Source organism: Calidris pugnax, unplaced genomic scaffold, assembly GCF_001431845.1.
Source record: "Calidris pugnax isolate Ruff unplaced genomic scaffold, ASM143184v1 scaffold29, whole genome shotgun sequence".
NCBI lineage: Eukaryota > Metazoa > Chordata > Aves > Charadriiformes > Scolopacidae > Calidris > Calidris pugnax.
Genome location: NW_015090768.1, coordinates 96,379 through 124,213, shown reverse-complemented (window position 1 = coordinate 124,213; position 27,835 = coordinate 96,379). Strand labels below are relative to the sequence as shown.

General features: G+C 40.9%; 1 protein-coding gene across 1 annotated transcript in view; it reads right to left on the bottom strand.

Annotated features, from left to right (window-relative positions):
- The window catches only part of SLC44A5 (solute carrier family 44 member 5), a 62,751-nt gene extending 39,670 nt beyond the window's left edge, over window positions 1–23,081 (bottom strand). Inside the window, exons 1-3 of the mRNA XM_014937630.1 lie at window positions 22,996–23,081; window positions 11,128–11,176; window positions 3,132–3,205 (exon numbers count right to left, since the gene is read on the bottom strand). Of these exons, the coding sequence (XP_014793116.1) occupies window positions 3,132–3,205; window positions 11,128–11,176; window positions 22,996–23,059 (187 nt within the window). The 5' untranslated portion in view covers window positions 23,060–23,081. The remainder of the gene's footprint in view (window positions 1–3,131; window positions 3,206–11,127; window positions 11,177–22,995) is intronic.
- Between the last annotated feature and the right edge of the window lie 4,754 nt (window positions 23,082–27,835).

Below are 27,835 nucleotides of genomic sequence, written 5' to 3'. Positions count from 1 at the left end.
CTACCCCCCCCCCCCCCCCCCAATAAGCCATAAGGCATAATTCATGACTAAGGACTGAGGGGGGGTGGAACTTGATGACCTTTAAGGTTCCTTCCATCCCTAACCGTTCTACAATTCTGTGATTTATGATCTGTTTTCTCTCAATGTGAACTTCTTTGGCTCTCATGTATTTTATAGAAGGCTGGCCCCTGGAACTGCACCAAAGCTGATCTCATCTTTTACTTAGAAACAAACTAAGCAAACTGAGTAAAAAGAATAGCTGAAGCACAGTGCGAGGCAAGATGAAAAGCAGGGACCACATGGATCTGGATTTAGAGCTGAATGTTTCCAGACTGAAAATTAAAATCTTCTCTGCAAGAAAGGTAGAAAAAGTCACTGGCTACAGATTTGGCATCTGGTTCCAGAAACAGGTTCTACTTCTAACCAATTTTTCAAGAGGTTTGCAGTGTCCAGTAGGAAAACACTGCGTGTGCAGAGCAGGGAATATGACTAATTCACTGTCTCACATCACAGTAACTGCATTGTCTGAGATCACAGACATGAAGAAGCGAGGAACTAGCCAGTCCTCTTCTAACACTCTCTACTTTTGCAACATCTAGCACGTGGAGTCCTTTGGAATCTGCACATAAAAAGCTGACAAAGTTCTAGCCAAAAAATTAAGGAGATTTATATAGTGAGGAGAGCCAACATCTGGCAGCACAAGAGTTCCATACAGCTAGAAACTGCCAGTGCTCCCCTGTCCCCTTGTCCAGGCAGCAGCACCTCAGAGCGCTGCCCGTCGGCACAGGGGCCCTCTCCACTCACCAGGGGCATTTGTACGCTCAAGAAAACAACAAACGTTCCTCTGCTCTGAGTCCAGCTTCTTCAGCTCTGGCTTTGTATTTGAGCAGTGACAGATGGAGAGAGCAGAACATCTATGAAGAACCAGTCAATCAGGGAAGCACTGACAGGAGAGGGATGTCCTTCGGACATGGCAAACTCACAGCATCAAGAGGGAGGCACGGCAGCTCTGCAAGAGCTGTGCACAGCCCAGCAGCTACTGTTCCTTCTTAGGACTAATCATTTACCTCCTTTTCTCCAGTCTGTTCCAGAGCACGCTTAGTAAGCAGAAACACATATCGCACGTGTATTCTGGTAACTGCCTCTCCAATCTCCTATAACTGGCAGTCGAGTGACTACTTCTGCTCTAAATAGTTTCACAAGTCAAATTGACTTTGGTGTTGGTTAGGAATTAAGCAAAGTGGGAACAATTCAGTTCAGCCATGAGGGCAAGAAGATGCTTCACTCCAGAGCAAAGGATCCCACTCTCAGCAGGATCCCACCAGCAGCCAGAACTGTGACAAGAGAGGACACACACAACTTTGCACACAGAGAATCCAGTAGTGGCTGCAAAACAAAGAGATCCTGGACTTGTCTCCACACAGATGCCACTGATGTTAACTTAAGCATCACAATCACAGACACTGATCTTGTAAAAAAATTGTCAAAAGATTGCATTTCAAGTCAGTCTGAAGCTGACTGTACGATCATGCCATGGAGTACAGTCAGGGACCCTCTCCCCTATCCAATCCCAGTGAGAATCCCATGGCCGCTGTAATCTCTAGAAGCGTGGCATAAAATCAAGTCTAGCTTGAACAGCTTCTGAATTCACCTTTTGCTCTGCTCACTTTTCTTACATTCATAGATCTCAAGTTACCCTTCATTTTTGGGAAATAGAGGCTCAAAGAGATTAGACAGGAAAAAAAAAAGTTTCGAAAAGAAATAATTTCTTCAACCTGCAAGCATCATCAGCCATCTGTTACTCTGGTGTTTGCTTCCTAGTGCAGGCTTTGCGCCTCCTTGCGAAGGGCCTCATGCCTCTCCCACTTGCTGGCATATACCACTTGCTTCCTCACTTCTCCATCTTCGTGAAGACATAAAGGCTCGTGACGGGGCAGTAAGTACAGGTGAATAAGGGAAAGAAAAAAAATATACACAGAGAATTCCCAGCACTTGAGAAAGACAACAGACTTTTCAGAACGTGCTCAGTGCTGAGCTGCCTCAGGCAGGTGAGAGGAAGCAGCTCAGCACTGCGGCTTGGGGGATGTTTTGCTCTCATACAATTTAGTGGGAGGACAGAGTATTCTCTCAGACAGTTATCGGAATCACCCAGGTTAAAGCAGTCCTGCTCACAGTCATCCTTTCATGTCGCAGACAGTAGCTTGTCACAGAACGGCTGGGGTTGGAAGGGACCTCCAGAGGTCACCTTGCTCAAAACCCCTGCTCAGACAGGGTCACCTACAACACGCTTTCCAGGACCACCACCTCCAGGCAGCTTCTGAATATCCCCAAGGATGGAGATCACAGAATCACACAGAATGATATGGGCTTGGAAGGGACCTCTGGAGATCATCTATAGTCCAATCCCCCTACCAAAGCAGGTCCACCCAGAGCATGTTGCACAGGAACGTGTCCTCTTCTTTGTACAGAACAGAAAATGTTATTACAGAGTTAGGAAGAAAACGAACAGCAGGGCCAAGAGGATCTTTTACAAGCCAATTGACAGAGCTCAGACAGACATGCAAATACACAGTAAGTACACTCCTACAGCACCATTTGTCCATTTGCGCACAGGCATTCATACCATTTTCTCACACACACACGAAAAAAAGGCTATTACTAATGAGTATTTTGATGTGCAAACAACTCCGGATCCCACAATAAATGATGTAGCATTTCTTACTTCTCCTTTTTAGTGCTCACATAAGTTCCTTCAGTAATATTTTACAGAACAAAAACTCTCTTAAAACCAAAATATTTATCTCTAACTTTTCCGGTCAGATTAGTGACAAATGAAAGTGAATTTTTCCACCACAGTTCCTTTATGATGGCAAAATTATAAGACTGTGTCATTTCTACTTGAACATACTTATTTTTGAGTTTTTCATCAGTAAACACATGGCTTTGAACACCTTCCTAACTACAACAGACACTGAATGTTAATTCATTATTTGCTTCTAGGCAAGGCATTACTTACTTATTGGAAAACCTGACATAGATAAAAGCAAAAGGGACATCCCAGTTAAAAATTCTAACATTCACAAAGTTGGCTCCCTGGGTATGAAAGCACTACTATACCTGCACTTACTTACCCACAACTCCTAACGCAATGTAACCCAGAATGACGACTATGAAGATCACACAGCAAACAGTGTCTGTACAGTGCCTGGGGACAGAAAAAACACTTTTTAAAAATAAGGTCTCTAATATGACCCTTTGAAAATGCTGAGTGTCACAGGGTATTTTAACATCAGAATAAGATGTCTGCATCTGCTCTTAGTAGCAGCCTTGCTCACAAAATCACCTTGCTTGCTTTCACAGCAAGACCAGCAAATAAATGTGTCTGCCTTTTGCCTTGCAGACAGCAATGAAAACACATTGAGGAAAAGACTTAAATATTCTTAAAACAAGTAATACCTTACAACATTGAATACATGAGATCACTTATGGTACAAGCTACCAGAGGACATCTGCCTCAGCGTGTCCCTAATGCTGGTATCAAATATTGCAAATGATGTGAGAAAGAAAGATCCAGCACAACTTACTTGTATTATAAATAGCTTATGAATGGAAGAGTAGCAGTGTGAAATGATGCAACTACCCCTGATTTCTGCACAAAATTCTGGCTCAGCTGCTTGACTTCATTTAATGCAACCAGAATATGCTTTAGGGAGAGGAAAAAAAATCCCAACATATTGTAGAGAGCCATACCTTCTTTTACAGACAAGCAATCAAAGAACAGCACCCTCCAGTGTGAAAACTGAGCCAGTGAGGAAATGGAATATGCAATTAAATTATTGTCTTCTACTTACTAGTCTACACATTATGTTTGTGCAGGCAGAGGAGTGGAGATGCAGACCACTACTCTAATTATCCCTTCTTATCTGAGGGATTTCAGTTGCTGCTATCCTTTGCCATGCCCTGCCTGGCAGAGTTTTGGAGAAGAAGGGGCTGTATGAAGGTGATGGTCCCATCTGGGAGGGTTCCTGTGGCAGAGCATCCAGAGATGCACTGGGCTGTCCCGGCTGAAGGACCAAAGGACCAAACTGCTGCTGTTCTGACCCGACCCCATCCTCTGCCACATTTCTGTGACACTGGAGTGAGCAACCACCACCCCAGGAAAGCCAACACTGGCTTCCCAATAAAGTAAAGGACCTTCATGAAGCGAGCTATGGCCACCTCTGCTTGCCCAGCCACACAAGGAGCCAAGTGCATGCAAGCTGCATCTCACCAGTAAAAGAAATCTTAGAATCCAAATCCAACTGACACACAGTCATTTTTGGCATCTACCATCCTTTCTGTTTTCCAAACTATGTTTCCTCTTAAGAGAGAACCATTATTCTTTAGCATAAAGGAGATAAAGAGGGCAGACCCTTTGAACAATTGGAGAACTTGAAAAGTTTTTCCAGGTGTGGAAAAGGAATGAAAAATCCTCTACACTTCTCTAGAGGGACACGGTTTTAACATCTCACTGAAATCAATTTTTAGTGAGGCCAAGGTGGTACAGGATTCAAGGTGAATATGACAGTAATTTAAGAAAGGACAACTGCTTAAAGCAGAAGTGATGCTGAAATAATGCTGCTCATTTTCCCAGCCTCTGTTTGGAAGCAGTTCTGACACTGCTCAAGCTTGGCTCTCACCCCATCAGAGCCAGTTTTAAGAGGTACAGTATTTAATTCAAGATGTCTCAGGAGAAATGTGGCACCATAAATACTTTAATTACAGCTCCTATAGTCTCAAAAAACTCTTCCAGTCCAATTCTCACTGGTCTCATTTTATGATACCCAAATGCAATTAAAGGTTACAGCCAGTTGAGCTAAAGCTTCCTTTTAAAGTTTTGCAGAGCCACCACGAGCAAGTACTCACAAACTCTTTACCAGAATGTAGGATTTTCTGTTCCTTGCAATACACAAACTTCTGCACAGTACCTAGGAAAACTCGCTGTTACCAAGTACTGCTGTTATATAAATATTTTTAAAAAATATAAGAAGTAGATAAATCCTCTTTTACATGGCTTCAGAAAATTTTGAAACAGTTCATATAGACTAATTGTTGTTCCTACAAAATAATTGCTTATTTTACTGGATACTACGGGTGAAACCCTGGCTCCATTTAACATCATTGTTAGCTCAAGTAGCTCACTTTCAGTGAGATCATATTACCTCATAAATACAAGGCTCCACAGGAGAGGAAAAAAATTGTAAAGCATCAGAAATTAATAAATCAGAGTAAGTCTGTAAAGATAAAAGGTTATACTGTGAAGATTCTGGGAGTTTCCAAAGCCGTAAAACTGGGACAATGGTAAGTGCCTCTTCATAAACAGGAGATATTGGGAGCTAATGCTTATTACTGAAACCTAATCAGAAATGATCCAGCCATGCTCTAACTGAAAATAGATTTGATACAAATTTTTTCAAAATAAGAAGGAGATCTGTTACGGCAAATCTGCTTTTTCAGTTTCTTTCAGGCCAATGAACAAAACCACTCAGGAGACTGAACTGTCAAACCGAATCCTAAAGAAGATGGATTAATGGAAATAAGATTATGAGAATAGGAACTGAGAATGCTGCTTGTCATATGGGCACTTTAATCTTTCTTACAGATAGTGCTATCATACTTTTATACCATAATTATGTGTAAATGTTCAAAGATTAATGAGAAAAAGCATTTTACATTTCTTATGGTATAGATGAAAAAACATTAGAAATGCTTTTGCTAATAGTATTGGAAACTTCGATGTGTTTTAGTACTTTTTAGGTAACCAAATTCCATAATCTGAACCAAAACACAGTGCATCTATGCATTTGAACACAGGAGTTTCCATAGAGATAAATGGCTAATAAAACCATCAGATTCATCATTTTCAGGTGACGTAATAAAGGACCTTCATTTGGTTAAGTGCACAGTTCAGGCTCCCACATCACATTTTACTGCTTACTGCTGTCATTTAGCTTAATTTATGGAGCCTGATTTGTTTTCCACCCTCTCTCAGAAACATCCTGCCTTCTTGGGTTCTCCTGCCGTGTTACACGTGGCAGCCCATGTAACACAACGGCAGCCTAGCAAACTAACAAATGCAAGGATAAAATCATCTGCACAGAGTATTAGTGCATAAAAGCCATTTATTCACCACCAGTTCATGCACTCAATCGTTAATGACTGACGAGAACCTCTCTCTGTTTGGCAGTTTCACGCCCAATCTGTCACGAGCGCAATTTCACTGAAGATGCTGCACCAGCAATAAACTACAACGTTTATTAGTTAAATAGCGCTAGCAGTGCATTAACACCTACAAACGGTGCAACCACAGAGAAAAATGAGGCTCGAGACATCCACAGTGCGAGTTTCAGGTCACCACCTCCAGCTCTGCTGACACATTAAGGTGACCACTAGTGTCCTCACTTCCCAGCTCCTCCTCCCTGCTTGACCAACAGCTTGTGTCTTGAGATTTCCCCACATCATGCTGTGCCAGGGTGATGTTATACAATATATATGCCATACAATATATATGCCATACAACGCCGCAAATAGCTCTGAGGACCCCTTTCTTCACTGGGGCTGAACTGAGAGACAAGATCTGCTGTCCAAGTGGGTATTTCTATCAGCACGTGGAACTGAGGACATCATCCTGCACAGCTGAATAAATCTGCAGGGAGCCCATAAACTAAATGTTTGTAGAAAAAGTTTCTTTCAAAATCCCCCATGAATTGCCGCTTCTAATGTGGAGGCCAGAACTGCACAGAAAAAGATATTTATACAAGTTTTCACCACTAGCTGTTTTCCATCAGCTTAAATTGAATCAACTAAAATTTCTTAATGAGTACAGCTGCTCTGCACTGACCTGCACGGATTGTTTAGTTTGGGAAACTCAAACTTCGATGTCTGCACATGAGCAACATCTGTAGGCACTGTGTGCCCCAAACCAGAAGCACGAAACAAGAACTCAAAGGAAAATGTAGGCTTCCCCACTCAGCAAGTGCACGGCACATGAAAATAATACAGACAACAACATGTAACAAAACATAGATGGACCAACAAAACAACCATTAGCAAGAAAAATAATTTTATATTCTACCAACATTTATCTACGGTAGACTCTTAGTGTAGTCTAAGTAACATCTATAGCAGGCTATTTAATTTAGAAAGAACATTCATTATTTCAGTATCAAGTGCAATATGATCTGCCATGCAGATATCTATGAGTGACACATTTCTATTTGTGTGAAGTTTGTATTGCTAGCTAAGGTCAGGTATTTCTATTAGGTTTTTTCAAACTCTTAAAAAGGATAACTAAATGGTTATGGAAATTTACTGATACTCAATTTGCATGAGAACCCATTAACTAAATTTTCTAATCACAGAGGAAAAGGCAATCTTTGTCTTAACAAGAACACGAATTTCTAGAAGGACGTTGAACAGTTAAAGATAGTCTAGGAGGTGTCAGGAGTTTTTAAAACATAACAAGAAAAAAAAATCTACAATCTTTCTAACACAAGAAAAAAAATCTACAATGTTTCTCATCAGCAAGAGAAATATGAGAAAAATCCAAAAAACTACATAGAGGAGGCAGAAAAATGACAAGGGGCAAGGGAAAAAGTCAAGACAAATTCCACAAAATTGGAAAAAAGTCAGAAGTGTGATTTAATAATTTGATTTTGCCAAAGCAGTTTAGGAAAATATGCTATGATGGTACTGATTGGATACCTTCCCTTTCTGGAACTTAGAGAAAACCTAAATGGAGGAAGACAGTTCATTTTATACCCGAAGTCATATAACTACATTAAGAAAAAGGAGAATCTTGTTTTCCCCACCTGAATGAAGGCACCTGACTGATTTATCCACAGATACCTTATGATGAAGTTGGTGGAGGAAATGCTTTTTTTATTCTTAAAGAAGCATAACACATTCTATCTAAATTCCTTATGAACCTTTAACTTCACAAGCCTTCCCCACAACATCCTTCCTTCATCTGGCATTGGCGTAAAATATCGAGACCCCTCAACACAGCTGCCCTCTTGCGTGACAAACCTGCCTGAAGCCCAGCAAGAGACCATTTCAGCACCAATGGGAGAGACAGACAGACAGCTTCAGGGCTGTGATACCAAACAAGTGTTGGTACATTGGGAAACTGAGGGGTGCCTGACTTACTCCACTCCCAGGGGTGAACTTCTGGCAGCAGGGTAAGATGGGTTGTAGGACATTTCTGCCTTTGAGGAATCAGAGATAGCTTAGACTGAAAATATGACGTGTTAGATTTTGGCTGGTATGAACTCAGATAAACTGCTCATCACCACTGGTGTGAGGAAGGTAGACATCTCCAGCTTAGCTCCCAGGGTACACCAGGAGTTTCTCTTTTCCTCTACAAAAACACCTGCTACATCATCTTGAGCTGAGATGTTGCAGAGCTACTGCTTCAGCCCCAAAGTTTACTCTCTTGGTAGATACAATATATAAAACCTTACAAGTATTTTCTGGTAGTAATGTACACAGATGAACACTTAATAACATCCTTAAACTATCACTTAAATTCATTCCTATACACAGTGCATACAAAGTCTCACGGGCAGTATCACAAAGATACTTCTCAAATTAGGATCAACTCCCTAAATGAACATTTCCATTTATGTCTAAAATTATTAGCTTTCAGAAAGGAAAAGAAGAAATACATCTTCCATAGATGAGAACAATCTGCGTGTTTGAGTACCAGAAGGCTGTGGTGTTCTTCTCTGTTACAAATTTTCTGCTGAGAAAGATAAAATTTATAAATAACTTGTGGTTCTCTAATTTATTATTCTTCTCACAAAGGATAGTAAATGCTAGTTTAGAACACATTCTCTGTGTTACACTTACATCTGGAAAAACCCTGACAATGTAGTCATGTCAATAAAAGACATAATGTTGATAGCATCGTTCTGGATTTTCAGGAGCTGGTTGCCTCGGAGTCAATCAACAGCCACCGCAGCTCAGTCCTCTTCAGCGAAGAGACGTTTGCATGAAATATATCAAACTCTACACACAGCCCCCTTGAGAAGGACGGTACTTGCAGAGCACTGTACACATTGCCCTGCTGAACACTCCTTTTACCCACCCTTGTCCAACACTGGCAACGGTTCTATTTGAAAAAAACAGCTGAGATAACTGAATCTACTTGCAAAGGATCCATCTGACAAAAACTGTGAGAATAATCCGTTCTTTTAATAGACATTAATACACCATTATTAAGACTTGGCTTTCTGTTTCTCAGTTTTTCAAGCTTTTAGTGATTTGGGGAATAGCTTGGTGCTCAACAACTTCAAAACATCATTTCTGCTCTACAGCACTTCCAAAAATGCATCAGCTTCAGCAGTCACCAGGATGGGATGTGACCTTTTCCAGCTCAATGCAGATACATACAATTTGCAGCCTATCTCCCGAGAAACCTCTCTATTTTCCAAAAAATGAAGCCAAACTTTTCCCGATCAATGAAAACTGACAATAAAATTATGAGCAGGACAAGTTATTTTATCAGCAGAAAGCAAAGAGAGTGTTTCCCCACCCGCACTGTGCACAAATTATGCCTGTTACGGCAAGGCGTACAACCAGCTCTGCCCCCACCCACACGTGCACTGCAAGCACTCCTTTGTCTGCACAAAGATGTATGTGTTCAGATTCCTAGTATCCCTTCTCCTACAGAAAAGTGGGAAGCCCCAAAGTCAGAAACAAATTCAGGGAAGATGCCTATTTTCCTCCTGTTGAACTCTTTGGAATATCTCTGAGAAGGCATTTTGTTCACAGGAACTAGACACTCTTTATTTGCTTGAAAGACTGTGATTCTTAATCATTTATCTTAGTACTTGGAAAAAGGAATTAAAAAAATCCAGTTCATTCGTTGTCTTTAAAAAAACTTAATAGTAATCTTAAACTACTTCAAGGGCATGTCCGTAGGGTACTGCTGGGTGCTGATGACCCCAAAGGGGCCGGGAAGTCAGCGGGTGCCTTGCAGAAAAGGCTGGTTGAATCTAAACCCAAGCGCGCCCCTTTGCAAAGTGCTCCATGAACACCAATGCAGCCAGCGCCGCCTTAGGGTCTGCTGCACAACGAACCCAGACCCTTAACGCTTAGGGAACTTATCTTTTTTATACTGTTTCCAACAATACCATCTCGCTGAAGCAGGGTGAAACGCACTGCACACACGTGGCACAGCTGTGTTGCGCTGTATTCAGCCAGCTGTGGTTTTAAGAGGCTGCTGTGGAACGTGCAGTGAGAACAGCACGTGGATAAACTGCAGGAGCTGTCACAGCAACCACCGGGCAAAACCACACCAACTGTACCACGCAGCAACAGTAAACAGAGAAGTCCTGCAGGCAGAGCCGTTTCGCCACTCCTCGTGCACCCGAGCGAGAGGCAGGGTAACAGATTGCTCTAAACACCATTAAACTGCAGTGGTTTAGGATCCAGCCCTGCAGTGCCACAGGCAGCCCCACTCTCTCCAGAGACACTCTTCACACGGGCAAAAGCCGTTCCCTGGAGTGAGGGTCTCGGGGCTGAGCCGCTCTGGCACCGGCCACCTCTCTGACAGGGCTCTGCCGCTGTCACTGTCAGACACGGCCCCTTCTCCGCAGGGACGGACCCCACCGGGCAGCCACGGCGTGCGTGGAGCCGTGCACACACGGAGCCGTGCTCTGGAGAGAATGAAATAAACCCCTGCACGAGGGGACTACAGGAGCAGTAAAGCCAGCTGCAAAGTGAGGAACGGTGTGTCCACGGGCTCCCGTCCCGCGCTGCGTGGGAACAAGACAGACTGCAGCCCCTGGCCAGGGCACCCCAGGACTTAACGACACCCCAAACGGTCCTGCCTACATCAGCACAAGGTAAGAGAGCTGGCACTAGACAATACAAGGCATACAGCACTGGCAATCAAACTGAAAGAACTTACGAGCACACAGCTGAAAATTCCCCAGCGATCATACATCCTCAAGGGTGGTAAGGACTGTCTTCCAGATTTAAAAGAATTGCAGAATCAAATTCACAATTTTTGTTAATAAAAATTTTTATCTCCAGTTCACTGCAAAACCAAAATTATTAAATAGAATGAGTTAAGGTATTTACCTGTTATGAATAGGTCCTCTGAACTTTGGGTCAAATTTCCTTGGTTCACCTGCATTTAAAATAAAACAGCATAAAAACATGTCCTTATTCAAAATAAAATCTATAGAGAGGGGGTGTTAACAGCAGTCTGAAGAACATCTTCCATGTATTCCTATTTAATCAGTCCTGTTAAAATCATTTCATGCAGGCAACATAAGTAATTCACTGACACAATTACCTAGTTTTTGTAGATGAGATCAAAGCTTTTTTCTTCCAGCTTAAATACTTTGAGGGCCTCACATTTACCACACAATAAATTACCTTTAATGTACATCCTAGCATACACCTATGCAGAATGCTCATTCACACTTGACAATGATTATGTCTCACAGTCCCACTCTGAGAGTGTTTGGCAGCAAGTGAGGGAACCTGCATACTAAGTCCTTCTGATTTTTCTCTAAAAGAACAGCTTGGAGTCAGGCCTGCACTTGTTATACTTACAGAATCCCCACCCCTTTGGTTACAGGACTTTACAGACATAGAGTTGCAGGTTTTCCCTTTTTGCACCGGGTTTGTCCGATGACAGAGCACAGCCAGAGATGGCAGAAGGTGGGTGCTGACCTTGCTCTACAGCACCCGCAGGGGCCGGGTACCTGCACCGGCCTCTCCGGAGCGGAGAGACAAGGCACGGCCACGAGCAGGCAGGAGAGCACGTGTTCCACACACCTCTAGCTCCCCAGCACCCACCACATCCCAGTGCGGGAGGCAGAGCAGGGTTAGTTAACGTTGGTTATGGACACATCCCTGAACACGGCCATTGCTCTACACGAATCTCAGAACCACAAGAAGGTCAAGCCAGGTTCCCCCCTAGAAACAGGCAGTAACATCTGGCCAGAGCTTACAGACAGTTGTTGTCAAACGTGATGCATTGTGACTATCCTGCTTAGCATAGTTCCGACTGATTCACACCACACAAAAGCAAACTATATTAAGAAACTGCCAAATACTAACCCACCGATCTGTGGCTCAAATGTGGATTTCAATGAGTATGATTTCACTTGGGAAAAACTAACAGAAATTTACGGCAGAATTTAAATTTCCAAGTTTCAAGCTACTGTATGAAGAGAAAGAAGCAGTGCTTCATTCAACAGACCAAGATCTGGATTTTTCCTTTTGAAGCTAGCTATTCAGCTCCATGGGATTTTTTTTTTTAAGTTCAGTAATTATGGAGATTTACTGAACCAAATTTTGTGCAACGAAATTACTCCTTCATTCAAATGTCAATGATACAATATAAATTACTGTTTCAGAGTGTCTTCTCACTGCTTTCTTAAGGATCTCCTCTTGAGAATGTACCTGGTATTAAAGGGTGTTGCCAGACCAAGCTTTCCTTACCCATAGAAAAAAATACTTATTTTCTTCAATTAGAGATAGGATGCAGACAAATGAATTCGAGAAGAATTCAGCAACTTCTCAAAAGCAGAATTTACTTATTAACTTTGTTCTTGGTCTACATCAGAAAAACCTTATCAAAATACATACAGACCAGTACAATAAACATAGCAGGTAACAAAATTCTATTTGCCCTTCATCTGAGGTGTTTGGGTCCACCTTACCATGCTCCTAAAGCAAATATATTTTAACACAGAAGAGATAGGGAAAGGTAAAACTCTGCAGGAGTGATACGTGACAGCAATGCCGGGGAGTGGGAGATGTGGGTTATGCTGTTACACAGGTACTATGGGAACTCACTGCCCTCCAGAAAGCAAGGGCACCATACACTATACCTAATGCTGGGCCACAACCTGTATTTTGAAGAACCTTTATGTACAGCAATTTCTAAAAAATAAGTATTTCTACAAAGGAATTTCTCTCCAGGACAATGCAGACTCTGTACCTTTGCTGGCCACTGAGGAGCTCTGGCCTAAGGCACACTGAAGTGAGCCTCTGTCCATCGCTCATACTTAGCATGCATGAACAGCCATGACAGATCACAAAAAAAGGTCCAATGAACCCATACCCTGTATCTAACAAGGGGCCAATGAATGGCTGAGGAGAAATGCAAGATCCAGGCAAACACAGTCGTATTTCCCTAAAAGAGAGATTTGCAACTGCACTTTTCTGAACCAAAGCTAGTGACGTCGTATTTAATAGTTGTGGGTGAATTGTTTTCTCATTCATTTCATAAATCCCTATTTAACTTGCAGTTAAAACCCTATTTAACCATCTGCAGTACCCTACATCACAGAGTACTTCAGGTTAATGAAACACTGAAGTACAACCTCCTTTTGTCTGTTTTAAGCTTGCCATCAGTCAGCTCATAGCTGCATGGCAACATGGCATGCTACTGATAATTTTCCATGTTATTATATTCCTCTTTACTTGTCTGTCTTCAAGAGTTCTAGTCTGTTCAATTGTTTCTCGTACATAAGCCATTACATACTTTTGGTCATGCTTATATTCCTTTTCTGCATCTTTTTCAGTGCTACTACCTATCACTGGAAAAGAAAGGGCCAGAACTGCACAGGATATTCACCACAGATACTGGCTGTGATTTATACAATTATACAATGACTTTTTCTACTAGATCTCAGTCCATTCCTAATAATTCTTTCTGACGGTCTGCTTGCTTTTGGGGACAAACACTTTCACTGAGTCACCCACAAAGACCCCAATTTCTCACTCTTGGATGTTAGTAGTTAGCTCCATCCCACGACTGGAAAGAGCACTTTGAAACTGTGACGGTGACAGGTGTTCAAATACTTCTGGAAACAGAATTGAAGGGATTTTGATAAACAATTTAACAACTCAAAGAGACTTTCATGCACTGATGGAAGTTATAAAGACAAACTCCATTCACAAGTCCGTACAGAATAACCGCTTTCAGCAACGCTGCCAAGAAGCATAAAGGACTACAGCAGGGCACAAACAGAGGATGAGTCAGTAAAGCAATGCCTTTGCGAAAAAAAGCACAACTTATTCAAAAAGTGTGAGCGTGACTGGTGAGGTCACTGTTCCTGGCACTTGTGACACATAAGGCCCCAGCTAAAAATTTCAGAAGGTAAATACAAATTGGAGAAACTGAAAGATACTAAGAGGTTCACAAAGAGCAGTAAATGAACGCAAACTTCAATGACTGTGATTAAGGGAAGAAGCACAAATCAAGTCTCCAAATACCATATAAAATGGACAGTGATCACCTGTTCTCAGCTTCCTCTGCCAGAGAGAGAAGCTAACTTCATTTACAGCAAAGATGGTTTCGATCATCATTAGGAAACCTTTCAGAACATATGTGCGGCTACAGAGTGGAACTGGTTTTCCAAGTGGACTTCTAAATTTTTCTCACCCTAAGCTTTTAAGTATGAATCCATTTAAAGACAAATACCTGTTGGGAAGAGCATAGTCAATGTCCCATGTCTTAGCACAGAGAGAGCCAAATGGATCTCCTTAAGTCCATCCAGCCCCACATTGCTGTTACCATCAGGTTACAGCAACCTAAGACCCAGCACACCCAAATGCCTTTTAATGTGCTTGCTCATTTTTATCTTTTCTCACATGCTATGCATTGTTTACTTTCCAGATAGAAAGCAGTGATTTCTGATGTCCTTGGTAGGGCAACAGGGCAGATTTTCAAATATACAATAGACTTTTTGCTAACAGAAGTTTCTGTAGTCAGTCTGTGTTGTACGGAGAAAGCTTGTTGATGGAGCCATCTCCCCAGCTTCCAGAAGGTTACCATTAAGCAGAATAGCTTTATAACGTAAAGACCTAAAACGTAAATAGACTTGGGAGTCCCAGTTGGACAACAGGATAACCATGAGCCAGCAATGTGCCCTTGTGGCCAAGAAGGCCAACGGCATCCTGGGGTGCATACAATAGACTTTTAGCCAGAAGTAGTCTGTAGTGTCACTGGAACATTCCTTACCGAAACATATGTGATCGTAGTTTCACGGAACAACAGAAAAAAGAAAAATGCTGTTTGTTTCATTCTTATTTTTCCAAATTAGGTATCAAATTCCCTACTTCATTATTACCATTCTTTAAAAACGGAGAAGATTCTTCAGGGGTGAGGTGAGAATTATTTATGTTATTAGTATTTACATAGCTCCTGGTAAAAGTAAACTAATTCCTCAGCTATAAAGCCCAAATGTATTTAGAAAGCAAGTTCCAAGCCTTAGGAGTTTGGTAGGCGTTAGGAAGAAACCAGTGGTGTGGGATAACGACAGTCATCTTTTTGCTAGGATTAAAAGCTGAGATGATACTCTCTCTTTGCAGATGATACAGATCTATTTCACAGGCTGTTTTATAATAGGAAACTTTTGAACATTAAGTTGTAATACCATGACAGGAAATACTTCACAAGATATTTCATTTACCAATTCTGGCTCCAAACAGCAAATGAATTTAATTGTTGCACTTTATTACTGCAATGATTTTTTAAAAAACAAATCTAAATTACTTATCTAAAATAAAAATTGACAATATCTATATGAAGTTTACATTTGATTTGCAGTTTATGCAAATGTCATGCTGGAAAAGAATTAGGATATTGCTAATAATTGAAAAAGTTGTAGAAAACCATTCGGGGCTGGATCCAAGCCCATTAAAGTCAATTGAAGTAAATGAGATTCAGATTGGATGCTTAGAAATTGTCATAAGAAAGCAGGTAAATTACCGTGTTTCCCATAGTAGTTTTCTTCATCTCCCCACATGTTCCTGTACCTGGGTCGCTGTAGCACGCTGTGTGAGATAGCACCGGTGGGCTCCTGTGTTGCTAGCACACTTTTCCCAGCAAGCACCGATACACAAAAATACTATTTAAATCATTTTTAAAACAAAGCTGAGTGTCAGGGACTTCTCCAGCCAGAACAGAAACTCACACAGCAGGCGGGCCGTTCTGCCAACGGAAGGACATCCCTCGGTGCCCTGCCCGCTCGCTCCAGGCCAGCCCCATAGCACCAGTGAAAAGGAAAGACTTTGACCAGCTTGTATTGACCCACCACGTACGAGCAGAAAGGGAAACGCCTGCACCTGAATCCCCTTTGCAAAATGATCTTACAGAAATCAATACAACCAAAAAAACCACTGATGATTTGGTAGCTGGGCATAAGGTATCACACTGTCAGCAATTACTGTGCTTCTGTAGCCAGTGCTACTGTGAGAGAAAATAGTCTTTAGCGGTCACAGCTGGCCAAATCTTCCCTCCTCTCTACACCTGACAAGCTCCCCCAAAGTTATACTGGTAGGAAAAACAGGACTTAATCTGACACGTTTAAGTCTAAAATGTAAACTGTCTGCCATATATCCAATTTTCATTCTTGTCAAGTGGAACATTTATCTGTAGAAGTAGCCATAATTTACTCAAGTGTGTTCTTAATAAGTACGTTTCATATTTCTGCATAGCACAAAAGTGCAGAACAGAACAGCTAGCACTAGAAAGTCTCAGTATTGTTAGTTTAGATACTGTAATGCCTATATAGCAAAAGTAAGTACAAGGCATCATAGTAAGTGTGTGAATATGAAAGCCTGAAGCCAGAAAGAGAGAAAGAAAGAAAGAGAGAGAGAGAAAGAGAGAGAGAAAGAGAGAAAGAGAGAGAGAAAGAGAGAAAGAGAGAGAGAGAGAAAGAAAGAGAGAGCTAGCAACCTCTCCTTTCAGCCACGAAGGAAGAGAATCCCCATGCAGTGATCCTGACCAGTATGAAACTTCCATTCTCTGTGGAATATGATTAAAACAGCAATTGTAGAGTTCTGTAATAAGAAACACATACACTTGTATATGCATTTCTACAGTAGTTTTACAGACAGGGAAGAACTTATGCAGGAACAACAAAAATAATGTTTTTAAGTCAACCCTGTCACCGTGCAGTACATAATAACAACAAAGAATGATCTCATAGTTCTCAAATGATGCCTGTGATATGGAGTCACAGCCCATTTTGTTATTACAGAACTTAGCAGCAGTGCTCTAATGTTTACCAAATGAGATATTTACTAGAACCAGTATCACTAAACGAAGGTAAAAACAACACGATGAGGATGTAGACTGATTTTTGGTACAATATTAACCATTGACTGAAATCTCATACTTAACTACCCCCCAAGACTTCCTGCTATCCTCAGGCAAATACAGAACAAGAGAAAAGCAGAGAATCCCAGTGACTGCGACCTGTGCTCCTACTCCAGTTCGCGCCTCTGTCAGAGGCTGCTTCAGAAAACCTCATTATAGCGCGGGGACAGCCGCCTCAACAGACGGTTCTAAACTCTGACACACACTAACCTGGCATTTGGCCTGCAAGATACTACCCAACTTTAAGAAAATGCTATTTCTTCTTCAATAACTACTCCTTTCTTCAGGTTTCTTCCTTGGTGTTCGGTCAACATTTGTGCATGCCTGTGGCTAGAATCAGCATGGCTTTTCTACAGAATAGTACTGTTATTAGAACAGCCCTGGAGCAGTATGTGTATGGGCTGCTTCCCTCTACTGGAATTAATAGGAATGTTCAAGTAATTAAAAGTATTGCCTCAGCAACAGTAATGCCTCCTCTAGAGCAAGTGTACACAATCTGCTAATTTAATGCTCAAAGATACAAATGCACAAACCAACAATTTAGGCTGCTAATAAATTCTTGGGATTTATTAGGAATTAATGAGATTCATCCCAGCTGATGTTTCTCTAAAAATCATATGAAGATTTTGCTGCTTCTGCCCTGTTCTGAGTAGGAGTAGGAAAAAACAAAATAGCACAAGTTCTTGCCCAATTCTTGTATCCCTTTCAGAAGCAGAAACTTCTTGAACATACATGAATCCTAACCTTTGCAAGGTTTACAGTCTAATTTTACAAAGAATCCAAATAAATGTTTGATACATATTACCGTTTAGTAGCAGTTAATTTTGTTTTACTTAAAGATATTTTTTTAGGCAATCTTAAGCTACATTGTAAATCACATGTAATGTTCTTTACACAGAAACAGCCTAATGCTCTTAGTAATATAAAATGACACATTATGACACAAAGGTGTAGAAGCAGTCTAGTAAGTCAAATATTGACATAAGTACAAAAACCACTTTTCTAGTAAGTCTTGTACCTGATTTACAGGCGTACTGGATTTTTCTCCTCTTTGAAAGATTCAGATATAACTTGTTTCAAGATAATACACTGATATACACATAAATTTCAATTATAATAAAAGCACACTTCTAATTCCTCTCATGTGTAATAAATCATACTAAACGGTAGCTTTCTGTGAAGTATCTTTCATCATGACAGCACGAGTCTTTCGGTTGTTGCTCCTTCAGCCAGAAAAGGTAATGAGGGGATGAATACAACTCACCCTGAATTCCATTTTTAAATCCCAAAGAAGACAAACTTTCCTGACTTTAGGTTGTTGGGTTTTTTTCTTATTCCCTATTAGCCATTCATGCAGACATATTTTTTTTTCCAGAAGAACAATTAAATGTTCATCTTTTAAAAATTGGGAATTCAGCAGAAAAGTCTCGGTGAATGGATGCCACATATTGAAATGTGACTTATCAATACCACTGCATTAAATAACTGCATTAGAGTTTTAATGTCTTGATCCTATATTAAATCACAGACTAGACTGCGTATATGCCATGCATGAGATTCCCTTGGTTGTTTCTTCATGCGCCCATATGTGCATATGAGCTCTGGTAACCTGAGCATGACCAATGAATAAAGTAAATATCCAAAAACTAAGTAAAATATTTTCCTTCACATTTGAAACATTAATTTAGGTTGAACAAAATGGTACAAGTAGGAGCTATTGGGGACAATAAAATAACTTAAGAAGTGGCAACATCAGATGATTAAAGTCAGGGCTAAAGAGAGACTCTAGGTTCTTATAGTAGAATCCACAGCTTTATGTCACTTAGGCCACCTAACAACAGCAAAGCAGAAGTCTAACAAGTAGGATAGTGGCATCCAGCACACTGAGGCAGGGGCGACGAACCTGCCAGCAGAAAAACACCGAATTAGTAAGTGTATCCTCAGCTCAGTTCTCTGCAGGTACTTGGGTACCTATTTCAGGGCAAAATTCACAGCCCTGCAGCCTTCCCTGGAGTTTCTATTAAAAAAAACAAACAAACAAACAAACAAAACCCCACAACCAAAAAAAACCCCAAAACCCCACAACAATCCAAATAGAACCAAAACCCAACCAAGGCATTTTTTCCTTAAAACCACAGATGCCAGAGGAGATGATGGTTCCTGTGTGCCACTAAACAAATAGACTGCTCCAGCTTGAGATGCAAGAGATCTACATTCAGACACACACTGCAGAACTGGAGGCTGAAGACATCCCCTTATAGTGAACAGAAAGGTACTCCACACAGCTGCAGGAGTTACTGTCAGAAAGAACACCGTTACGTACACGTTCGGCCGTGGATCAATCAAGATCCATCAAGAATCCTGTCCCTACTCCAATATTTAATATGTAACATACAGCCAGACCAGTAAGTTCCTTCTTTCCGATATTAAAAAATATTTTTTCCTTCCTTAGAAGGTTTTAACCAAAAATTTCTTATTATGCTATTACACAGAAGTTAGGGTTTTTAATTCCAGATGCCAAAAGTACTCTTATCATTCATCTCATTAGAAAATCCCAGTATGCAAAGCTTCAAAAGGATGTAACTGGTAGCATGGATTGCATTGGTAACAGTAATGCAAGAGGCAGGTTATTAACAGTAATGAAAAACCATTTGCTCTGTTATATGACAATCACCCAGACTTCGAAGCAAAATGTTTTGCAATAGGTTTTTGATCAACTCACAAAACAGGAACAGCAGTAACAAATAGCAACCAGAACAGGTAATTTTTTTAATGTAGAGTGCAATAAATTCTCCAATAAGCTACACACCCAAAGGAACAACTCTTCATGGCACTATATACTTGCTACTGCATTAGACTGGTGTGAATTCATTCCCTCTCTGGAATTTTCAGAAGGATTAACACGTGAAAAAAGTTGTGGTTCAATAGCAGAACAAATGACACTAATGTAAATGCTCTCCGTCTTCTACATTCTCTAACCACTCCCACACAATTCTTCCAATTCATTTCCATGTCCACGCATTCCTTTCCTCCTGTAGTTCTCCATCAGCTTTCTGTTCTTCTGGAACGGCAAAAGCATATGCAATGGGTGTTTTGGAATGACATTGTGATCACGGGCTGACCACCATGCTCAGGGGATTTGTCTGTGGACAGCCGCCACTCGGAATGTTCATGGGCTAGCTAGGGAGGCAATGGTCACGCAGGGAGCACACAGGAACCAGGCAAAGTGTTGAAACCCAAATGACATCTGAATCCAGTACCACCTTTATGCTAACAATACTGCCTCGTGACTTGCAAAATACTGAGGGGTGAAGAGGGGAGAGGAGGTGGCAGATGAAACTAAGAGGTAATCTCATCACAAAAGTGTCCTTTTCTTTGCACAGTTGCAGGGACACAAATCTTCACCTGCAAGTCACAGTTTTACACCTACAAGTCACAGTTCCCCACCCACATGCAGTCTGCGTTTCAAAAACAACTGCCACTGACTACAGCAGAGCTGGGGGCGTTCAGCGCTGCTCACGAACCAAGTATCACAGGTCTTACTGAAGGACACAATAAAAGAGGGGGAAAAAACACAACACAGTGAAAGACAAGTGTTTAAGGAGGTTTCCAGAAGACCAAAGTACTATGTACTTCTGTGCCAGTTTTACCCATATCCAGGATGCTTTGCTTCCCAGGCAGCCCAGGCCATAAGCGTTACATACGTACACACCACCAAGAGAACTGCCAGGAATCCTGAGGTCTGTGACAGTCCAATGGAAAAGGATGACCTTTTTTCCCCACTGTGGTAAGAAAACCAAGCATTAAATTAGGCTCTAAGAATCCAAAACTTTAACATTAATGTTAATGTATTGTCCTAATTAGTGACATACCCAAAGGAGCATGATGTTCTCCATGTCACCGCCACAAGACAAAGCGAATGACAACACATCCTACACCCAAGCTGGCTATCAGTTTGTCCAAGAGCTGTGACATGCTCTTTCCTGACATGGCACCTGTACAGCTAACGTGTTATCCGTGTTCACTTAATATTAGACAAATCTGTTTGAACAGTGTGATATGATCAAATTTCAAAGGTCCACACCTAACATTCTTCTGATGCTAGTGATAACCTAGGCTATTAGGCAGATTTTGAAATACACCAGTTGTCAAACAACTCCCCACAGAAAGGGCATTGAAAACGTATACAGTTAATATACTGCAAGGGAATCAGTCACTAAACTGCAATCCTGCCAGTGATAGTGGAGGTTTTTAGATTTCTCTAAACATCAAACAATAAGTTTGCCAGCAGTTTGGATCACCTCCGCAGCTTTACTAAGGCTTCAACCTCAATGTGCTTATTAGCTGTTCCCCCAAATTCTCCTTTAGAGATGGAGTAAAGTCTGTTCTTGTGTCTCCCGGCTTCCACTTATTATTCTGGTCATGGGACTATTGCAGCCACAAGTTCTGTGGAATTTCCAAGCAAAGAAACAGCTACCAAGATGCTTCCAAAATGGAGCAAAGCGTGTGGGAAGAGCACTTCTGGGCAACCTCAACTATTCTGGAATTTTATGAGACATTTTGTCCAAGGGAGACTGGGCCAAGAAGACTGGGTGAATTCTAGGGAAAAGCAAACTGTTATCATACAGTTATATTGGATGTAACCGCTTTGTTAAATATCTTCTTTTCCCAACATTTTTACTCATTAATTAGGTAGGAAAGGTGCTTGGTCTTGAAACATACTCTCATGCTTTAGAAAAAACAGCATCTAAAATAAAGTCTTTGGTGATGCTTTACCAGAAAAAGTGATGATTTAAAATAAGAATCAGATGCTTCCTATGCAGGATCAGAAAATGCCAAGTTTCCATTTCTAGGGTGCTTCACTCCAGTTGATCTAGGATGAAAGAAGCGAGCCAATGATTTTTTTCTCCTAGCTGTCTCTAGCCCCAAATGCTTTATACCATTATGTATCATTGCAACCTCTTCTAGTTTATCTTATGCTGTAAAATGCTGCATGCAGATGACATACCATCTGAGAACTTTTCTATAAATCATTAAAATAACACTTTCATAACCTCAGAAGGAGGATATTATCTATCAGCATTTACCATTAATAATTAAGCCCCTGCACCATTTCTACTGGGAAAGGAAGTACAATTATACACATTTTTCATGCATAAATATATCACGTGGAGGAAACAAAGTCGGATTATTCTGGATTTTGTGTACATCATCTATTTGCCACTATTTTATTTGTACAAATGCATTCAATAACTTCACAAGCAAGGAGACAGTGAGACCCCCAACCTTCTGAATAAACCAACATCTCATTCACAAAAGCCATCTTGAAAGTGTAGTCAAGAGTCAGAGTCTTAGCGGCTATGCATGGTTCTGAAGGTCTGTCCCCTGTATACTAGGCCTTTTCTCATGGCTGCTGATTTAAACTAAAAATGCCCAATGATTGTCCCATTTTAGTTAGCTGAATTTATCTAGCGACCTGACCTTCTCTGTGAAAATCAGACATCAAAAATCCCAATGTAACAACTTGTTAAAATGTCCAACACAAAACGTACATAGCTATCACAGCTCATGTAGTTCCACAATTCCAAATGTAACTAATGTTTAATTTTTCAGTCATGACTACTTATCCAGTTCTCAGAAGGCAAAGCAGCATTATAAGCTTCTATCCTTTCCTTTTTTTCCCCTTTTCTATCATTTTAAAATGCATCTTGTGTCTTAAAAACAACATTTCAGACATCCAAATTTTGCAGACAGTGACTTCAGTTTTATCTCCCTGTTTTGGCTCTTCATGTCTGAGAGACCCCGTTTCTGCCATGTCCTACCTCGGGGCTGGCGCAGGACACACGTACTACTCTTCCACTTCAGCAGCCCTCCAGCAATGTGCATGCCGAGCACGCGCAGCAGCCGCTTAGTTCACTTTTACAACTAGGACCCCATTTTAGGGTGTTCATCTGTATTCCTGCAAGTGAACATTGGAATTTCAAATAATCTTCTGGTTTATTGGACAACAATAACAAAAACCCCATTATTATTACTACAAACTAAATGAGTCCGATACTGAAATCTAAGGGAAGGCATAAAATAAGCAAGATAAGCTTCAGCTTTAAAACAGACTGTAATTCATTGTTAAAGGGAAATTATAATATTAACACTCCTCTACAATGCATTTTTAAGACTAACAAAATTTATTCCACTAAATATTTAGCACTTTAGTAGACTCTAAGCTTTGATAATGACTGTAATTTTCTGTGAGACAGAAGCTTGGTCCTATGTGATTAATTACTTCAAAATGGAGACAATTTATAGATTTTCACAGACATTCCCTTAACAACTAAGACCAAATAGTGATTTAAAATTGGCTCTTACTGCCTTTTTTTTTAATATGAACAAGTATCCACTATAAAATTATTATAGTCTATGCAGTACCTTCAAGTTACAACTTATTTAGCAAAGTCAAATTTCCTTTAAGATGTAAACATAGTACTGGAAGCAGCATTATAAATTATGTTTTCTTTTCTGTTCGAGTAAGAACTTTGTAGTGTTGGTCAGTTCAAAACCAGAGGAATGACACAAGGGTATTCCTTGGTGTAAGCTATTGACAGCAGTACACACATGAAGTTCTGCATCTTTAACTAGCATTAGGAAATTACAATAATTTCTAAAAATTGCAAGCCAGACAACCCGATTCACTCAACAAACTACTGTTCCTCAACCTTTCTTTTTCAATAGAATATACAAATATTCACATCCACAGTCCTATATTCTGTGGGAAAAAGGGATGCAAATCCATAAAGTGCATTCTTACAAAGTCACTGGAAAAATTGTCTCTAGTGATTTAAAAGCATGGCTTTTGGATGCTCCGGCCTCAGCCCTCCAGTCCATGAGAATCTGGCCTAGAAACTGCATCCAGCCACAGCAGGCAGCTTGCAAGAGAAAACAGAAAAACATCCAGAAAATCCCCCTGCATAGCTTAGGGAATTAGTAAAATTTTACTCAGTCTCCTTAATAAGTCTTTGGATGTTATTACTGTATTAATTATCTTTATTGGCAAGCTGTTGCAACATGTTTTCTGTGGTGCCTTCCATCCCACACCTACATTTCCTATCTGAAATAAAATCATTCCTTCTCTTAAAAAGAGACTAAAAACTGGAAGCAGCAAGACATTTTCTGCCCTAATTCAGTTCTATGCCTCAGGCACACCTCCTTGGACCATGCGTGACCAAGAGTGGCGCAAGCGCCACGGCCCTGCAAGCCTTCAGCATGGCGCAGCTGAGGGCCGCCCTCCTTCTCTGAAACAGAAGAGTGGCCAGGGCCAAGCCCCTGCCCTCAGCCACAGCTGCTACGTGGCGGCCATGCTTGTGCCAAGCTGCCAGCCAGGATCACGTGCCACACACCAGCCACCTGGCCAGCCTCACACCCCATGCTGGCCCTCAGCCGCCCAAGATGGAGGCCTTGCTTGGCCCCACTCGCCACCAGGTTGGGCCCACTGGTCACTGGCCAGTGGCCAGCCCTGCCTCCGTGCCACAGGCTTGCCAAGGGACAGGCAGGGCTCGCTCCTGGTGCCAGCCCATCCCTGCCGGCCTCACCCGGCTGCCATGGCACAGGCCCTGCCCGCCCAGCCCAGCCATGGGGCTCCTGCTTGGCTCCCCAGGCAAACCGTGCCCCACAGCAGGACGATGGTATAAGGAGTCACTGTGAATTTTTCTCAAAGAACAACACATCAGAAATTCAAGTGTATTTAACATTAGTAAAACATCTTCTCTTAAAAGAATACCCTCCACAATGACCTGAAGGTTTATCTTACCCAAACCTCGCTGAAATACCAATAGATGGTATATGCAAAGCAATATCTGGTAAATTACACTACATTAGTCTGGACGATTTAACATATCACGAGTATGCTGATAGTTTAAAACATTTCCAAAAGCTGAAAATGCTTTTGTTTTCCCTTTACAAAGGGTATTTTTTGAACCGTGCACACACAGTTTCACATGGAAGTCTAACTGCCCAATTGCATGACCAATTTTTGTACTTGGTTACTAGTATCTGGTATGATATTTGAATACAAAAATAACTGGTTATGTTTTAGACTCATTACATTGTTAGGCAAACAACAGATTTGTCCAGAAAATGACTGACTCACATATAAGATTTAGAAGTTTTATCATTAGACACTTGCTAATTCACTGGCTATTCTCTGAATAGAAACACACACCTTTCAGAGATATTCTTTAAGCAAAACAAACAATAAAAGTGATTATTAAAAAAACCTATTCAGATGGAGATGTGGTGACTCATAACTATTGCTGTTTTAACAGAGGTTAAAATTTATGTCTGTATAACATTGTACATAAGATGTATTATAATGAATGCCTGCCTTTCTGAAAGCATTCTATGTACAGCACACTGTCTGGTACAATGAACAAAGCACTAGCTCTCCATGGCTGTTTTTGAACCATTAGATACGCAGTTAAGTGGAGTTTGTAAGATTATGTTAATTAGATCCAGCATTTTAATAGGCAGCCACATTTTCTTTTATTTTGCCTTCATTTCTGAGACTACTGCCATTTACTGTAGGATGTGCTCTACAGTCCTACCGGTGTTAACAATGGCTCTGTGTATCTGGAACAGTGAATATATTCACAAAAAGATAACACAGGCAGATTTAATTTAAGAATTTATTTGAGCAAATAAATCCCTTACAGTTGCTTAGAAATGGTCAAAAGTGACCCTTTGTTCCAAGTTTTTTTCCGCTTATTAATAAAAAACAGACTTCCACTATATTCTATATTTTGTCTTCATAAAAAATTCTCTGGAATCAAAAGCTTGAATACAAACAAAGCCAAATGTGTTCATAAAAAAAAGAAGGGGACCGTGACTACTGATGTTTTCTGTCTCTATAGACCCCTAAAGACACAAAATGTTATGCCAAGTTGGTCTGCATCCATTGAGTCAGGTTCAATTCCTAGGTTATAAGACTTAATAATTACGTAGTCCAACATTAGCTAAAGGTTTTCATTCCTAAAAGGAACTTCTCATTATATGTGTGTGTTGGAAATCCTGAGATATTGTTACACTGATGCAGAAAATAGTGTCTTCATACATCTCATCATTAGGTGCTACAATAAAAAAAAAAAAAATTATCCGAATGGTGATCTGAAAATTGTTTGAATTATTTGGGACGCAATAGGATTAAGTTTGAAAACCTTAACATTACCTAGATATCTGAAAAAACTGACATGATGACTCTTTAATCTGTACACAGGCTAACTTGCAATGATATTCTGCAGACATAAATCCCCAATCCTCTACGAGTTATGAGAAAAGTCTTTCTATGAGACAACCCTCCTCCCGCAGAAGCAGGTGTCCAGTTACTTTCCAAAGCACCTGGAGCTGGCTCAGATTCCCCCCTCGCTGTCAATAGCAAAATACATTATGTGCTCAATGTACAAGAGTCAGTTTATTATAACTGTTTCACAGATTTTCCAGTTTGTGATGCAATTAGGAACACATTTTCTATTGCTATTGATATATCAGTTTAGAACGAAAATAGCTAAAGAATATAATCCTGGATGTACATTCACAGACACAATGCCATAAATAACAGTCCTGAATGCTTAATCTGGACTGGAATGATTATAGAAGTATAACCCGTATATAAGAATCATTAGATATGAATCAGCCATACAGTATGTGGAATTAGTGAAGCAGCAATTACAAAAGATAAAACCTGTAGGAACACTTCTACAGTGCCTCTACAGTCTAAACAACATGCTGCTCAAAAGAAAGGCTACTTAAGAAGGCCACCCCAGCCCAACATCTGCATCCACGATAGGAACACTAGCACAGGCTTAAGAGGAGAATGTTCAGAGTACAGAAGCCAGGCAGTTTGTCAAATGCAAGTGCTGGTTCAGATCCCCACTGTCACCTAAGAGGGAAGAGGCACTCTGACAGGCTTTGTACCAATGTCAGGCTACTACTCACACTTTACACACAAATGGCATGAAAAGTGTATTCCAGCTTCTTGGGGGGGAAGAGGCAGAAATCACAGCGCACATGAATATTTAACAGACTGACAAGTAACGTGTGTAGAAGAAATATCTCAAAGACAAATCAAAACCAAACCAAGGTGGCCTGGACAATAGGAAATGGGCACAAACTTGTACATAAGAAGTTCCACCTAAACATGAGTAGGAACTTCTTTACTTTAAGGGTGGCAAAGCCCTGGAATAGGCTGCCCAGAGAAGCGGTGGAGTCTCCTTTGGAGACATTCAAAACCTGCCTCGACACGTTCCTGTGCAACCTGCTCCGGGTGGACCTGCTCTGGCAGGGGGGTTGGACTAGACAATCTCCAGAGGTCCCTTCCAGCCCCATATCATTCTGTGATTCTGTGAAGACAAAATATGATTTGGGGAGATTCTCAGAATACATATGAATATTAGTCACACTGAGAAAGTTTTTAAAAGAGCTGCAAAAACATAAGCGAAGATGGAAGCCATAAAAATAAGGATTTGGTTTACTCTGCTGAAAGATCAGAAAATTCCTTCCCAGCCTCAGAAGTGAAACAAGTCTCACCTCCTTACAGTCACAGAGAAAGGAGCTTTCAAAGGAGATTTCAGTCCCAAATGCTGCAAGGCACAGAAGCGCAACATTCAGCAAGGA